Here is a 17,855-nt window from a genome sequence, read left to right as displayed (position 1 = left end):
TTGTGTCTACTCACTCCTGGCTCGTGGACCGGTCAGTGGAGGTTGGAGCTATTTCCTTTTCCTTCTGTCTGCTTTCTGGAAAGCACCCACAGGTGTCTACGCCTGGGAGTTGGGCCTGGGCTAGGATTCCAGCAAACTCTCAGGTTGGTGTCATTTCCCCTCAGGAAGCGCCAGGCCACAGCGGGCAGAAATCATTTGATAACTTAATCTGGGTGTGAGGAAGAGTCGCTGAGGCCTGTGTACTCTAGTGATAAACGGAAGCATCCGGGAGATTCAAGGAAAGGACGTGGTATCTTTTAAAATTAATATAAACGAATAAAGCCTAAACAAGAGCTTATAAAGGACACCCCCTCCCAAAACGTGGGAGGTAACTGGTGCCTGGAGGGGAGATCACCACGTGGTTAAGATCTGGAGGTTCCAGGGCTTCACTTCGGGGAGAATTCTCTGGCGGGGAGAACAGTGGAGGTTGGAGGAGGTGAACTGCCTACAGCCCAGGACCAGCCCTTGGACCCTCCCCCTTCCTATAATTAACTCAACGCGCGTCCCGCCAGTCGGGATCGGTGGCGCCCCTGGACCCTCCCCTCCTTTCGCCCTAGGCGGAGAAGGAGAGGCTCCAGGGTGGGAGGTCGAGCCCGGGCCACACCAGCCCCTGAGCGGTCACCAATCCTGACACGGTGCGGGGGGCGCCGGTTCGGGCCTCGCGTGACGTGGGCGCCACGGCGGGAGGGGCAGTTCGGGGAGCTCCGGACGCCTTATTAGCGCCCCGCGGGTCGCCAGCAGCCAGCAGACTGCCGCGCTGCGAGCAACAGGAGCCGGCGAGCGGCCCACTCCTCCCACCTCCTCCGCCTGCCTCCTCCTCCTCCCCTTCGCTCCTCCCGCCCCCACCTCTGCGTGTGCGGCGGAGTCGCCCTCTCCCTGCCTCTTTCTCCCGCTCCCGCTCGCTCGTCTCTCTCGCTAATACTTCCCCCTGCTGTGCTCCGGGGAACTCAAGCATTCTCCGCGCTAACCTTAGGGACCAATGGTGCTCGAAAAGCCTCGAAAAAGCTGCTTTGGGCAGAAATAGTTGGAAAGCCCCTCGTCCCTTCCCCCTCTCCCGGGCTCAGCCTGTGCCCGCTTGCAGCACCTTCTCGCTCCTGCACACTCTGTTTGGGAGGACGGGGTGAGAAGGTGAAGTGGAAAAAACTTAAGAGCAGAGGGGGCCAGTCTCAGAGCTCAAATTTCATTTTCATTGAAGCAAAGCACAGAAGATCATTTGTTTCTATTTTGCATTTTTTTCCTTTTCCTTTTTTTTTTCTTAAAGAAACTTATTTTGGGGGGGTTTGCTGTGGGCATTTGCTTTGCCCAGTAGTTGGAAAGTGAACTCGACTCGTGATGGTTCTCCTGTCACTTTGGTTGATAGCAGCCGCTCTGGTAGAGGTTAGGACTTCAGCTGATGGACAAGTAAGTGGAAAATAATAACAATAAAAAACTCAAACCCAACCTTTTCCCGAAAAGTTCCTCCCCTGTCTACCCTCCTTTCTTTCCTCCTTCTCCTCCCACCCTTCCCTGTTATCTTTCGCGTTCAGTAACGGTGTTTTGAGGGCTGGGCGCAGCGTGCGGGCTTTTGGGGGTGGAGGGTTGAGTTGCACGGGAGGTTATGACTCTCACTCCGGGAGCCCAGGCTTGTCACACCTAGGGCTTCACCAGTCTGTGACATTCGTAACAATTCCTAGTGACAAACCGCAGCCAGTTCCCATCCTCGCCGGGTCATCTGGGCTTCCCCTTTCTGGAGGGCGGTCTGGGCGCTTGAATGAAGTTCCGGACACTGGGTCCGGGATCCCAGCGCTCTGGCTGCTGCCGCCGGAGTCGGGTTCCTGGAGCTTTCTCTCCTCCGAACTGACTCACGGTTTTTTCGGGCAGCTGGAGGCGGGGGTTTCAGGAAGTCCTTGGGCCGTACAGGGAGAGATCCTGTAGACACGTGTCCTGGGAGTACCACAGCCGGGCTAGGGTTTGACAGTTGGGGAGGGGGGCTGGAGACGTTTCCTGCCCTGCGTTTTCCTGGGCAGAGGCTGCAGGCGCCGGCCGCCTTCTCCCCTCCCCCTCTGCACAACTCCTCCTCTTTTTAAAGCTAAGTTGACTGCAGCTCTGTTTCTTTTCGGCCCTGCCCCCAGCCCTTTGGAGACTCAAGGTGAAGCCCGATGCTCTCAGAAGAGTCCTTGAGAAGGCTCCGCCAGGGGAGCCGTTTGTAGTAAATTATATCAGCACTGGGCCGATGGGACTTTGGGTACAGAATTTCTCTGTTAGTTTTCGTAGCTTCTCCGGTCGGCCTGGTCTAATCGACCATAGGGTAAAAAGTAGAGAATTGTCTAGTTGATTCCTGACCTTAAATCTGATTAATCAGGCCCCCGTTAGGCTTCTTTTCGCCTGTTTAAATTCATAGACTTTTCTAATCCAGACCCAGTAGAATTTTCAGAACAGAGTATTGAGTGTGTGTATGTATTTTTGCTGGCTTCATATGTGTTAAATTAAAATGAAAAGGGGCAAACAACTGCCTTCCCCAAATTGTTACAGAATTGTCTCATGAAACCGTCTACAAACCAAGGTGCAGGCTTTAGGCACCAATCCCAGTCTCTAGCATCTCCTGATTAGTTAGCTCTTGGAAAGCATTAATGGTAGAAATAAAACTCGCAAGGTGATAAGATGAAACCCAGTAACTGTTTCTTTTTCTTGCTTTCCCCCTCCTTTCCAGGCTGGTAATGAAGAAATGGTGCAAATAGGTAAGCTTTGTTCTCAGATGCCACTCTTAATCTTAAGTTGAAAGTAAGGGAGTGAAGTGAGCTAAGCAAAATATTGTTTCTGAAATGTTTCCCACTGGTGGTTAAAAAAAATAATCTGTAGTCCGGAAACACTTCTGTTCTTCTCTTCCTCTTTCTGGAGGAAGATCCCACTTTCCTCGGGCTAAATTATAGTGAGGTAAAAATTCTTCTGCAGTTGGGCATTTCAAGCATCAGTTTATTACTGTCTTTGTACAAGCCACTGATATGTACTTGGAAGGTGATGGAGGGGCTGGAAGATGATGTGGAGATGAATGAAATAAAATCATCAACTTCTGTAGCATTTAGGAGGAGAACATTTGAGTACAACAGGAGGCAAGAATGCTACATAGAAGAGAACAATGAAGTACGGAGGATGGAAATTTTTGTCTTACAATCTTTCCTGCTTTGGGTAAATCCTCTGATGACTTCTGTTATTCAATCTGCTTTAAAATAATTATGTCCTGATCTGAAAGATACTGTTAGGCCTTTTGCTAATATCTAAAATCCCAGTACTCTCCTGATGCTGTGGAGATTCTTACTCCCATTTTATGGGTGAGGAGACTGAGATTCAAAGAGTGTAAGTGACTTGCAACAGGTCACTCAGAAGTCCATGGTCTTTCTTGAAGCTGTTTAGAGTAATGTATTTGTTGTGAATGTGGAGACTGAAAGTCATCTGGCAAGAAGCCAGGCTACATTCAAAGTCTTTTCATACACATTTTACTTGGATTACTTTAAAAGATAATTTTTCTTTTTGGCAGAGTATTAGTCTCTGTAAATTCTGTATTTGTCAGGTGATATTGTAAAGCCGTCTTTTAGAAGAAGAGTTTTTATTACTGCTGCTGCAAACGTAGTTACAAGTCATTGGCCGTTTATTAAATGCCAGGCACAGGGTTGTTGTACCCCCCCCCCCCCCCCCCCCCCCCCCCCCCCCCCCCCCCCCCCCCCCCCCCCCCCCCCCCCCCCCCCCAAACCCATATGTACATTATGTCAACTGATTCCCACAGCCACACCATGAGGTGGGGATACTGTTGTGCCTATGTTAGAGATGAGGAAAATGAAAATGAAGCTTGAGAAGTTGCACAGCTACCTGTTATAGTACACAGTGTGGAGATCCACACTTGTTAACTAAGAAACCCAAGAGCTAGGCCCAGAGATATGTGTATGTAGCCTGTAATATATGAGCATATATCAAAATGCTCCTTCCTACTCAGTGCTTAGCATTCATCATTGGATATATTTCCCTAGCTTAGGCTTCTATGGCAAGAGCAGAACAGTGGGGAGGAAAGGCACTGAGAACTGCACTAAAAATACAGTGTTTATGAATAGATACTTGTCATTTGTAGTTGGTAACATTCAGCCATCAATCCTTATCTTTTTAGAGAATGTTTTTTAACAAACTCCTAAGTAGAGAGAAGAAAGTTGTCTTATTTTTAATTACTTAAACATTTGATTACTTACATGTCCCAACTTTTCAAAAGCAAATTAAAAAGATGTCTTAAGATCACCCATTCCACCAAAAAATTTCATAAAATATATAGCTTTTTAACATTTTAAGATAGAATTAGGATGTTCTCATACAAGAGGCCCTGGATTGAACCAAAGTTTGGTTCAGTTGTTTTGCTAAAGTAAATTACTATAGTAGCCCTTTCAAAGGGAAGAAAATAGTACAGGTGTGCTTAAATTTGGCAGAAGAGAGATAAATCAGTATGAAAGAGAGGAGGCAGAGCTCTGTTAGGTTATAGTGCTGGGGATTTACTTGTTCCCATATTCATCTGTTTTATGGGATTTCTCTCTTTTATTATTACCATTCTTATTTATCATTTTCAAGTTGAATGAAGAGAAGAACAGATTGAAAAAATTAGATTTTGGCCCACAGGTCTTGTGATAGCAAAAGTATAACTATCATTTCACTTTGGTTTATGTATAATATGTAAGAAAATCTTATGTACAGTAATTAGTTTTACTCACCTGTCCCCTATGTGTAAAGGCACTGCTAACCTGGAGATTTGGTAAAATGCACTCCTGAAAACATTCCTTTTTTTTGTTTTCTATTAACTGATTTAGAAGTAGTTTTATATAACCACCTGGGGACATGTTATTTGATCAAAGATACATTAGGAAAGACAAATAATGTTTGTAGATTTTATTTATTTATTTTATTGCTCAACAAATTGGCTAGAAAAACATTGCTTGGCCCCGAATAATTTCTAAAGAATTTAATGTCTCAGGAAGGGTTAAATATAAGTCAGTAGTAAACCACAAGTTGAGAAACTAAATTTTAAAAATACGTTCTATTGAAATGTAATATAGATGTAGGAGAGTACATATAAGTTTCCTTTGCCGATTTTTCACCAAGTGAATGCTCCTGTGCAGTCAGCAGCTGGATCAATAAGTTGAACATTACCGGCACCGCTGTATGTCCCTCATGCCAACTGCCAAGCTTTCTCCTGTTGTGAAAGGTGACTGCTCTCCTGACATCTAACAGGATAAATTGATTGTGTCAGTTTTTCATGCTCTTTATAACTAGAGTCACAGGATATGTACATCTTAGTATTTAACTTAGACGGTCAGTTTTCAAAAATGTAGCTTATATGCTTCAACCCTCTAGACTAGGAAGGCTTTTATTTAGGTAAGGAGAAGGCAGTTTGTGATGGGGACAGGTTAGAATACGTATAGCTATGTCACCAATCTAGTGTCTCATGCACGATATTGCCTCTTTCCTTTTCTCTTCAGCCAGTGGAAAAATACCTTCTTGGTATGTGGGAAAGTAGGATTTGCCCTACAAAAAATGGGTAAATAGGTTTTGAACCCTGACCTAGTTGTGTCCCTCTTTGCCAACCAGATAGGAACTGCCTCTCTAATCACCTACCTATACCCATACATACATATATATCTATGTGTTTGAGTATGTTTCTGTGTATGTGTGTAAGTATGTTTCATGAGATCATTGACATACTTTTAGGGGATATCAGGGAGCACTGTCATTTCTGACTCAGAGTATGGCCTTCATAGGATGCCTGAGGTAATCGTGGGAAACTGGTGTGGCTGGTCCAATTGGGTAAGGAGGCTTGCTCAATGACACATGTGGTTTAGGAAACAATCATAGTTCTGTAGAAATTGGAAAATCTGAAAAAGAACTCTCTCAGTCCTTTCGTTTCATAAGCCGACACTGAGATTGCTTGAGTATCATTTGAGGAAAAAGCATTGTGATTCTTTAGTGTTAAGCTGTCTTCTCTTTCCTGACCCCAGTTGGAATTGGGGCATATCTTCCCTCTCCTGATTCCTCTTGGAATTGGGGCATCTGTCCTATTTCTGTTCCCCAGTTGCAAATTCCATTACATCCCAATCTTAAAAAAATAAAGTTGCTAATTGTGTTCTCTCAGATATCTAGTTTACTAAGAGATAATTTTTCACCATTTTCAGGTTTTGATTTGTAAGGTTTAGTGTGAGTCACTTACCTAGTTATTGACCAGTAAGCATTGTCACTAGATTAACCCTCATGAAAGCAAAGACTTTGTTTTGATGCCAGTTGTATCTCTAGTACATAAAATAGTGCTTGGTACCTTGTGGGTCCTCAAGTATTGGTTATTCAATGGATAGATCTAGCAAGCAGGATATTATTATATTAAGGTTTATTTGTGTTCTGAATTTCCTTATTTTGTGCCTTTCTCCAGGCTGAATTGGTTCCTAAGAAAATGAAGATGGTGACAATGGCTATACAATTAATTATTCAATGTTATCAAGGCCTCATGGAACTCCTCTTCCACCCTACAAAGCGCAGGGACCTAGGCCTATCATTATTTTATGCTTTTCTGTTTGTACTCAATAAGTATTTGGTAAATTGAATTGAATTCTATGTGTAGTTTTGGAATGCCAACTAATTTTTTTTTTTTTTTTTTACTATAGCCTACTTGGGATCATTTGCCCTATTGCTGGCATCAGGAAAGATAAGCTAAGCTAAGATTAAAATCTGTCAATCCAATTTGCCAGTAGCAGTACTAGAAAGTGTGGTGAAGGAGGTTTAAGGGGATCCTTCATAAAATGTAGGTGAGAGCCCCAGAACTTGCTTACGGAGTAAAAACAAATTCACATGATACATTTTGACAAATGGCTTTTGAACAAGTCTGTATGATCTGAACTCATACTAGCAACTTAGGAAAGCATTGATTTTTAAAATTTCACTTTAGAATTAATTCTGTCTGCTTTTTGATATTTGAAGATGATTTTTAAATATTTGGTTATGCAATCTGAAAGATGCAGTGAATTCATAATTTTTCTAACTCTCAAGTACCCAATGAATATGAATAATTATACAAATGTTTTTGTAATTTTATTAGTACTACAAGAAGACTCATCTACATCATGCAGTACAATTTGAGAGTTGTATATTCCTTAAAATGCATAGTGGAGCATGGGAAGTTTCCTAGCATAGCAACCTCTGTTCCCACATATTATTTATACCTCCTAATTTTCCAAAGAAGTTTACATGACTTTGCTGACTAACTGTAAATCCTTAGGAGAAATTTTGTGGTAAAACGTCAGTCTCTTGTTTAGGAAAATGATTGCCACAAATTCAGCATGATGAATCTTCATGGAATTTAGAACAAATTGTGAGCAGCATGAAACAGTGTATCTTGCTCTTGAAATGATTGATAAAACAAAAATAGCTATTAGGAAACTTGTAGCAAGAAAAAAAGGATTAAATATATGATTCCTCAGATACTGTGGTCTTAGATATTAAATCACATTTCCAACAATTTTTCTTAATATTTAGTAAGTATATTTGTATATTAGATATGCAAACCAAAACAATGATTGATGGCATTATTCATGAGTTCCAGTTCTCGTTCCTTTACGTGTAAAATCCTCTCTTTTACATGTAAGTTCATTTTTTTGTTTCTGTTTTCTTTGAGACAGGGTCTCGCTCTGTAACAGAGACTGGAGTGCAGTGGTGCAATCATGGCTCACTGCAGCCTTGATCTCCCTAGCTCAGGCTATCCTCCTGCCTCAGCCTCCCGAGTAGCTGGGACTACACTGGCCCCATTTTTTTTTTTTTTTTTTTTTTTGAGACAGAGTCTCACTCTGTCTCTCAGGCCGGAGTTCAGTGGCACGATGTCGGCTCACTGCAACCTCTGCCTTCTGGGTTCAAGCAGTTCTCTGCCTCAGCCTCCCGAGTAACTGGGACTAAAGGTGTGTGCTACCATGCCTGGCTAATTTTTGTATTTTTAGTAGAGATGGAGTTTCATCATCTTTTCCAGCTGGTCCTGAACTCCTGACCTCATGATCCACCCGCCTCAACCTCCCAAAGTGCTGGGATTACAGGCGTGAGCCACCGTGTCCAGCTCTGGCCCCATTTCTTAATCTAAAATCTAAATCTATATATGCAGGAGAGGACCTATGAATATTCGTATTTCCTCTATCAAGTGGTCAGGAGCACAGACACTTTGACTGTGTAGTTTAAAATCCCAACTCCACCACTTTCTAGCTGGTAACCTTAACCTCTCAAAGTGTTACTTTCTTGGGTATAACAGGCATAATACTACATTTTAGAAAAAAATTTAATTTTAATTTTAAGTTCCAGTGTATATGTGCAGGACGTGCAGGTTAGTTACATAGGTAAACGTGTGTCATGGTGGTTTGCTGCACCTATCAACCTATCACCTAGGTATTAAGCCCAGCATGTCCTAGCTATTTTTCCTAGGGTTCTCTTCTCCTCCACCCCACACCGCAATGGGCCCCAGCGTGTGTTGCTGCCCACCCTGTGTACATGTGTTCTCATTGTTCAGCTCCCACTTATGAGTGAGAACATGTGGTGCTTGGTTTTCTGTCCCTGAATTAGTTTGCCGAGGATAATGGCTTCCAGCTCCATCCATGTTCCTGCATTGGACATGATCTTGTTCCTTTTTATGGCTGCATAGTATTCCATGGTGTATATATACCACATTTTCTTTATCCAGTCTATCAGTGATTGGCATATGGGTTGATTTCATGGCTTTATTATTGTGAATAGTGCTGCAATGAACATTTTTGCTGTGTAGAAACTCTTTAGTTTAATTGGATCCCATTTGTCAATTTTTGCTTTTGTTGAAATTGCTTTTGGCAATTTCATCATGAAATCTTTGCCCATGCCTATGTCCTGAATGATATTGCCTAGATTTTCTTTTAGGGTTTTTATAGTTTATAGTTTTTTGTTATAGTTTTGGGTTTCACATTTAAGTGTTTAATCCATCTCGAGTTAATTTTTAAATAACATGTAAGGAAGGGGTCCGGTTTCAATTTTCTGCATATGACTAGCCAGGTCTCCCAACACCACTTATTAAATAAGGAGTCCTTTCCCCATTGCTTGTTTTTGTCAGATTTGTTGAAAATCAAATGGTTGTAGATGTGCAATGTTATTTCTGAGTTCTCTGTTCTGTTCCACTGTCTCGTGTGTATGTTTTTGTATCAGTAACATGCTGTTTGGGTTATTGTAGCCTGGTAGTATAGTTTGAAGTCAGGTAGTTTGATGCCTCCAGCTTTGTTCTTTTTGTTTAGGACTGTCTTGGCTATACGAGCTCTTTTTTGGTTCCATATGAATTTTAAAATAGTTTTTTAAAATTCTGTGAATAATGACAATGGTAGTTTAATGGGAATAGCATTTAATCCATAAATTACTTTGCCATAGTCTCATGAAAATACTACTATTTACTTCATAGCATTCATAAAATGCTGGTACATTGTAAACAAGATAGAATCACAACTATTGTTATTAGTGTGTCTTTGACTTGTGCTGTTTCTTTTGTAAACTTTTACTCAAAGAGAGGTACTTCATTCTAATCCCTACATTTTAGATAGGTCTGCCTATCACCATGAATTTCCAGGAACTTTAATTTCCTGTGCCATGGACTTGTAACAAACTATCCAGCCAGTCAGCTCACCATGTGACAGCTCTTTGAGAGTTCTGTTTTCATGTATTATCTTCATGTTTGTATCTCAATGTAGTATTGTTTAATTAATTGTAATATAGCAGTAGAGAGAGGGAGTTGAGAAATGAATGGTGCAAAACCAGTTACTCCATATGGATTCCATGCCAACTCTATTTTATGTTTACCAGATACAATTCTTTTACTTCTTACACCTTATTTTGCTGGAATTGCCTTCATTCCATTTTGCTAAAAGAAATCATGTAGAAGTCATGAGTCCTTTGGATGCAAATGACAGGAACCCAGTTCACACAGGTTAAGGAAAACAAAATTGATGAGGTTTCAAAGTCAGGTATAGTTGGATCTAGAGTTTAAATAATACCGTCATGGAATCTCTCTCTTTCTCTTATTCCCTCTTTCTCTTTTTCCTTGTGTCTTTCTCATTTTTCCTCTGTATTGGTTTTATTTCTCTTTCAGGGTAGGATTGGTTCACCTCCCCCTACACCTCCCACAAGTTGTGGCAAAGACTGTTGCTGTCATCTCCAGGCTATCATTCTACCTTTCACCCCAGAAGACAGACACCTCTTTTTTGACAGGTCCAGTACATTTCCTGGTAGAGATTTTATTGGCTACTTGATTTAGTCATAAGCTTGAATCATTCACTGTGGTCAGGGGATGCAGTACTTTGATTCACCTAGATTGGGGCATTTTACCCCTGATTTAAAAGGAGTGTGACTGGAGTGTGACATGGTTAACCTGAAGTGAAATCGGTGTGCAGCTAAATAAAAAGAGGGATGCATGCTGAAGAATCACACATCATACAGTAATACCTCAAATGCAATAGCTTTCCAGCACATTGATGGGAGATAGTGGCTGTGGCAGGCAGAATAATGGCATGCCAAAAATGTCTGTGCCTGAATCCTTGAAACCTGCGAGTATGTTATGTTACATGCCAAAGGGAGATTAAGTTTGCAGATGGAATTAAGGTTGACAATCAAATGACCTTAAAATAGGGAGATTATCCTGGATTATCAGAGTAGGAGTCTTTATAAATGGAAGAGGGAGGCAAAAGAGAGAGAACCAGAGAGGTGGCAGCAGTAGGACTTAGTCCCCTGTTGCTGGTTCTGAGGATGGAGGAAGGGGGACCATAAGCCAGGTGATGCCGGTGGCCTCCAAAAGCTGGAAAAAGCAGGGAAACAGATTCTCTCTTACAGCTTCCAAAAAAAATGCAGCCCTGCTGATGGCTTGATTTTAGCTCAATGGCCTAGTAGACTGTCCCAGTTTCTCCTACTTTTTGACAAAAGTATGAGCCAGGCTATTTTAGATTTGGAAAATGTAATTATCGCAAGTAAAGTTTCAGTGAAAACCTTTAACAATGCTGTCCACATTTCTTATTTATTTTATTTTTCCCAGCCTTTGCTCTTGGAGACAAATGTTAATTTTTATAGCTTCAAATTCTATACTCAATATTAATCTTTCAAAGTTCTATCTAGCAAAAATTATAATTTTTAGAGTGCTTAACATTGCTCCGAGTCTGTAAAATTCTTAATGATGCTAAATAAGCAGAGGTGCTTATTTAAAAACTGAGATTGGAATGTTAAAATTTTGGCATTTGGGCTTCACTTAAAATCAAAATCTTTTTAACTTATTTTGTTATTAATTATTTGGTCATTTTAAGATGTAGCAAATAAAATTCTTGGATATCTTTCTTCAAAGCGTGCTTTTTCTTTTTTTGAAATATGTTCTCTTACCTGATTTCATGTTCTAGTACACTAAAGAATGTGTTGTTCTTTCCTAAATGGCTTTTTTGAACATAAATATTGTGCAATTGCAACAAATATTTATTAAAAAGCCAGATTTCTAAAAATTAGAAGAATTTAAGTACACAACTATTCGTTCGTTCTTAATAATGAATAAAAAAGCAATCACCTTTAGTTTTCAGATAGCTTCATAAAAATATTATACTATGAAAATAGATTTGCAATTAAAATAAAAGACACACCAAAGAGGGCGTCGACCTTGTGGTGATAAGAGCCTAGAGGGTTTGAAGTGAGGAGAAAAGAATTTGACTGTGTTCAGAATTTCAGCATGTGTCACAATTAATTTTTAATTGCTTTTGAGAGAAGATGTGTCCCCTTCCCCTTAAGTGTTTATAGCTTTGCTGAGCCCTTTGGCATTTGGCGTCCTCTTTAATGTCCATCCTTCACCCTGCTTGCATCTTTCCTGGAGCAGCTGGCTCCCATCATTTCTGATGAAAGTCATTCTCTTACTCTTGGCTCAGGATTTGGAAATGTTGTTGTTGGAGCTGTTTCTTTAGCTGATCTTGAAAATGCTTATTCGATTTCATTCTTGAGGCCAGATTATTGCATACTGAGAATTTATACCTGATAAAATAAATTGCCCGTGTGAACTGCCTCTTCATAGTAGATAACCAGCCACTTTTTGGGAGAGAATTCCAGTTTTTTAGATTGGGTAATGGGGCATGGATTGTTACAGCCAGATTGGATTTTAGGCCCTCTGTTGATGTGGAATTTAAGGTCCTTCTAACTGTATCACATCAGGCTGGATGGGATTATAGGGGAGAGAGGTCTAGGTACTAGGTACTAGGACTTGGAAAGAATCTGAAACGGACTTTCTTTTTCTATAGCTGTAGCTAAGAGGTGTTATCATGGTGATGATAACAGCTCACTTTTCATTTATTAAAGTTTTGTTAGATGGGCCAGGTCCTTTGTATACTTCACCTGATTTGGTTTCCATTATTGTTTCTGTTTTTAAGGTAGCCTCTGTGAGCCTTAATTTTCAGAATTTGCTTGTAAGATGGCAAAGAGTGCATCAGTCAGGAACTAGAATTCAAATGCAATGCTTTCTGACTCCAGAACTTTAGTGCTCAACCATCATACCCAAATCTCTTCCTTGCTTGGGAACTGTAAGCCATATTGCATCAATCACAAGTATTTCAATATTCTATGTGCCTGGGGTAGCTTTGGTATTAATTAGACCCTTAAAAATTTGTGTGACATATGAGAGATTTATACTGAAGTTGCTTAAGGTCTTTGCAACGTTGACTGTACTACTGAAGACTTTTGTTCTTTTACAGTTCTATAGTGTGGCCTTTGCAATGTATTGGGGACATCTGGTATCCCCTAGGGGATATTTGTCTTATTCTGCTACATACTTAGAAGGAAACTAAGATGTCTGTTTCAAGCTGTAGCATATCTGGCTGAACATGTAAAGGAGTTAAGATGATCCTAGAGCATGGGCCACTGTGTCTGTCATACAGTGCACCTTACCAGCCCCCACACAGAGCAATCTCTGAAACTCCACTTCCAGACAGAGCCATCGGTTAGACCGACCGACTTCCTTTCCTTCCTTCCTTCCTTCCTTCCTTCCTTCCTTCCTTCCTTCCTTCCTGTAATGTACACTAAGGCTATGTGTTAGTCTGTTCTCATACTGCTCTTAGGTTGGTGCAAAAGTAATTGCGGGTTTTGCCATTGATGTAAAGAATTACCTGAGACTGGGTAATTTATGAAGAAAAGAGGTTTAATTGAATCACAATTCCACAGGCTATACAGGAGGCATGCCAGGGGAGACCTCAGGAAACTTACAATCATCGTGGAAGGGTGAAGGGGAAGCAAGCACATCTTCATGTGGCACTTGGAGAGAGGGACCTAAGGAGAAAGTGCTACACACCTTTAAACAACCATATCTCATGAGAACTCATTCACTGTCACGAGAATAGCAAAAGGGAGGTCCATCCCCATGATTCAATCACCCCTACCAGGCTTCTCTAACATGTGGAGATTATAATTTGACATGAGATTTCAGTGGGGACACAGATCCAAACCATATCAAGCATTTGAACACAGTTAAGGTATTATACTTCTGCCCCAAAGAGCTTATAGTTTCTGAAAGGATGAAACATAAGCATATAACTCTTCTCCCACAGGGATTTTTAAAAAACTTTTGTACAGACATTGCTTTTGTTAAATGACTTGACAGGGAGTACTGTGGAAGCTCAGGCCAGGAGGTCTGTACTCTGTGGATAAGTTGCCAGGAAGGTTTCTTGGAAAAGATAGGGCTTGAGATAGGCCTTGGGGGCCCAATTCAGTTTGCCTTGGTGGAGAGAAAACAGTGGTCCTCTACTGTAGTGATGCTGCAGAGTGGGGCTGTGAGGGTAGGCATGCTTAAGCCAGGTCTTGTGAGCACATTAGACAGAATGTTTCAGTAGGCTAATATGAGAGATGAAATTGAAAAGAAATAAGGGGCAGAGTGCAGAGGGCTTTAAAATACAAAACCTACATTTTTATTTGGGTTAAGTTACTTAGTCTCTGATTTTCTGTTTTCTACTTTATACAGATTTTGTGAATCTTTATCTTTTATCCTAAAGTAATGGTGAGCTATTGAGCCTAGTTAGATGGAATAACATAGTGACATTAATTGCCAGCATTTATTGAATATTTACTATGTGCCAGACAGTGTTGTAAGCACTGTGAATTGATTAGCTCGTTTAAATTTTACAACAAGCCTATGAAGTTAATACTATTACCTGTAATCTACAGATAAGAACTAATGTAGTGACTCAAATCACTAAGGTAGTAAGTGGTAGAACCTAGGTATTTTCAATCTGGACCTTTAAAATAATTTTCCTGACAGCAATTTAGACACTATTTTGGTATAATTTATATAACATTTAGTAGTGAGAAATTCTGTGTGGGGAATTTGGACTTGGTACTTACAGCTTTTCAGTGTGAGGTGATGAGATCTTAAAAGCGATTAGAAGAAAATGGGTTAGTTTGAGAGAAATTGCTAAAGAAAAAGCAGTAGGACTTGAATGATGTCATATGGGGGAAAGTTATAAGACATGTATAAAATAGCTCTCTAGCCTGATTTGGGAGAATCAGCACTTCATGAACAGAAATAGCGAAGTCAGGAGGGCAAGCTAAATAGGTGAACATTCAGTTTGGTTTAGATATATTAAGGATGAAGAGAGAGTAAGACAAGTTATTCTCAATAGAGAACAGAGCCGTTCATGTAATAGTTTAAGTGAACTTTTCTTTTAACCTATATTTATTGAGGGTTTACTATGTGCAGAGTATCATGCTAAAACACAGATATGTGTAAAGGGATAATGATTAAAGTTTGGAAACCACTAGGAAAATCTAACATGGTTGACATTAACATAGAAAGTAAAAAATGTTTAAGTATATTGAAACAACGAACATCGCCTCCTTTAAAGCTTTTGATGTAGGTTTTGCATATTAACTGCATATGTCTGCACAAATTTATATGCATATCACAAATACACTCATGCACATATATACAAAAATGTGGTTATTTTACACAGTACAAGGAGGAAGAAGGCATTACATTAAACTCTAGAGTGAGTAATTTAGATAAAAGAGAATTCTTTGACAAGAAATTTTTTTTACGTTATAATTAGGCTGCCAGTGGAGATGTGACAACAGTTTTTCTTGGGGGTAGTTGAAGTTACTGAGGAGATCCTGAATAAAAAATACCCTTCTTGCTTGCCTAGCTTCTGAACAAGTTGAGAAATAGAAAAACTAAAGACGTAGGTAAAAAGAAAGTATCTTTTACAGAAAAGGCTGAAGTGGAGAATGAGGCTCCCACTTTTGACAGGCAAGTGCACTGGCTACCAATACTCCACCCTGTGCTTGTCAGGCCTCATCAGTCCAGAGCAGGGCTGCCCCTGGCTAAGGAGAACATGTACCCCTTATCAGGCTCATTCCCAGGAAGCAGAATGAGGAGGAGGTGCTGAGGTTTGCAAATTTCTTATGCTTCCCAGACTTCCCAACCACATAATTCACTCTTCTTCACCAGGGAAGGGTGAGTGAAGGGATAGAGAGAAGCCTGGAGTACTCAGAGAAAAACCTTCCTTTCCAGAGAGCAGGAGCAGGTTAAAGGCTCTCTACCACTAACTTGAGAAAAAATAATCCCATCTACTTGAGATGCCTGAACTGTAAGAAAGAGCAGGGATTAGGGACCCTGACTTTTGGCTCTTTTAAATTTTTGACCTGTATAGTTAAAATTCTATGAATATCCAAAGAGATTGCAGAGTGGGGGCTAATTTCCTGCTGCCTGCTCCTAAGAATGCGGGGCTCTGCGTCTGTCTTACAGGAGGTCTGTTTTAATGATTAGATCCATTTCTTGTTTTTGGTAGCTTAAAAGGTAAGACCTGGATACTAAGAAATGTTTGGTTTATAGGGCAGCAGGAACCGTGAGAAATATACACAAGCTTTGCAAGCAAAATTCTGGCTTTAGAGGTACATGGCTGGTGCAGTTTGCCATCATTAATGGCTTGGTGATAAAATGACTATTTAGCCAAAAGAAGATGCATGCTAATTTCACATACCCCTTCTGGCTCAAACTGCTCTCTTTCGTTCACTCATTTCTTCATTTCTTCATTCATGGATGTTTATTGAGTAACTTCAAGTTCTTTTTTAGGCAGTGGGGAAATGAGGTGAAGAGAACAGATAAAATCTCCTGCCTTCATGAAGTATATATGCTGGTAGATATAAAAATATATTAATAAACATATAAGTAAAATTTATAGGATGTCAGATGGTGACAAGATTTATGGAGAAAGATAAAACACAGAAGGGGACAGAGGGTAAGATGGTTGCTAGTGGTCAGGAAAGACTTCACCGAGAGGGTCACATTTAAGCAAAGGTCTGAAGCAATTGAGAGAGTAAGCCAGGCAGCTGAGCGGAAGATCCTTTGGCAGAGGAATCAGCAAGTACAAAAACTTTGAGATGTGAGAATCTCCAGCTTCAAGCCCTGGGACTTTGTGAGCCATTTTACTTTGAGTGGGATGGGTTTGAGGAGAAGAGTGATAAGATGTGACACTTTAATTATTCTGACTCTATTTTGAGGATAATCCATTAAGGGGAAGAGCAGAAGCAAGGAGAACAGTTTAGAAGCACATTCAAAATTGAGATGATGTTGGCTCGGACTACAGTAGTAGCAAGGAGGTGGTGAGGAGTGGTCAGAATCTGGATGTATATGGAAGCTAGGATCAACAAAATTGGTAAAAGATTGAGTTTGTAGTACATGAAGGGTTAAGGATGGTTTTAATCAAATTTTTGCTCTGAGTAACTGAAAGTATAGAGTTGCTACTTACTGACATGGGAAAGGAGGAGCAGATATGAGAGCAGGAAGATTGGGAGTTTATGTTTGGAAATGATAAGTTGAGATGCCTTGTGAATATCTACATTGTAGGACTCCATAGCAATTGGATTTACTAGAGAAGAACTCACAGCTAAAACTGGGGCTAGAGATACACAGTTGTGAAGGCATCCAGTCTTAAGATAGGAGGAGCTCACCAGCTCCAGAGGGCAGACACAGAAGAGAAGAGTCCATGGATCAGGTCTTGTGACATTTTATTGTTTCCAGGCCATGGAAACACTGGGACACCGGTAAAGGAGCATGAGAAGGTGAGACCAGTGAGATAATGAGAGAATGATGACCTGGAAGCTAAATAAAGAAAATATTTTGAGAAGGAAAGAGAAATAAACTGGGTCAGGTGCTCCTGACATGAAAAGTAAAAAGATCAATTCTTGGCCATTGACTTCAGCAACATGTGATCACTCGTGACTCCAAAAGAAGCTGATTGGAATGTGTTCAAGAAGGAGGAAGAATGGAAAGAGTGGAATTGGAGACACCTAATAGAGTCAATGTTCTGAAGCTTTTTGCCCTCAAGGGGAGTGAAAAAATTACCTAGAGGGAGGGATGTCATCCAAAATATTTTTTTGTCAAAGATGGGAGATAGGATGTCAGCTTCTTTATCTGTTGGTGGGAATGGTCTAGTTATGTGGGGAAACTTGATGTAGGGAAACTTGATGTGGGGAAACTTGATGAGGAAAGAGAGAGAGGACATTGCTGAAAAGGCAGTTGTTCTTGAAAAGGCAAGAAGGGCTAGAATGTTGTGCACTAGTAGAGGGTTTACTCTTAGATGAGATGACAGACAATTCATCCATAGTACTAGGAGGGAGATGGACTATATGTGCACTGATAGCAGTGGGTTGTGGCTAAATCACTGCATTGGGTCATGTTTGAGTAATAAGCTACCAGTAATAGAATTTATAGTCCTCTGTGCCTGTGGAACTTACGGCCCACAAAAACCTTCACATACCTATTACTG

At 40.7% G+C, this 17,855-nt stretch overlaps 1 protein-coding gene across 1 annotated transcript in view; it reads left to right on the top strand.

Annotated features, from left to right (window-relative positions):
* Positions 1-1,169: 1,169 nt before the first annotated feature.
* ADAMTS3 (ADAM metallopeptidase with thrombospondin type 1 motif 3) overlaps positions 1,170-17,855 on the top strand; it is a 288,720-nt gene continuing 272,034 nt past the window's right edge. Inside the window, exons 1-2 of the mRNA XM_050792451.1 lie at positions 1,170-1,440; positions 2,729-2,756. Of these exons, the coding sequence (XP_050648408.1) occupies positions 1,372-1,440; positions 2,729-2,756 (97 nt within the window). The 5' untranslated portion in view covers positions 1,170-1,371. The remainder of the gene's footprint in view (positions 1,441-2,728; positions 2,757-17,855) is intronic.

Source organism: Macaca thibetana, chromosome 5, assembly GCF_024542745.1.
Source record: "Macaca thibetana thibetana isolate TM-01 chromosome 5, ASM2454274v1, whole genome shotgun sequence".
Lineage (NCBI taxonomy): Eukaryota > Metazoa > Chordata > Mammalia > Primates > Cercopithecidae > Macaca > Macaca thibetana.
Note: the sequence above shows the minus strand (reverse complement) of the source record. Positions and strands in the feature narration are given on the sequence as shown.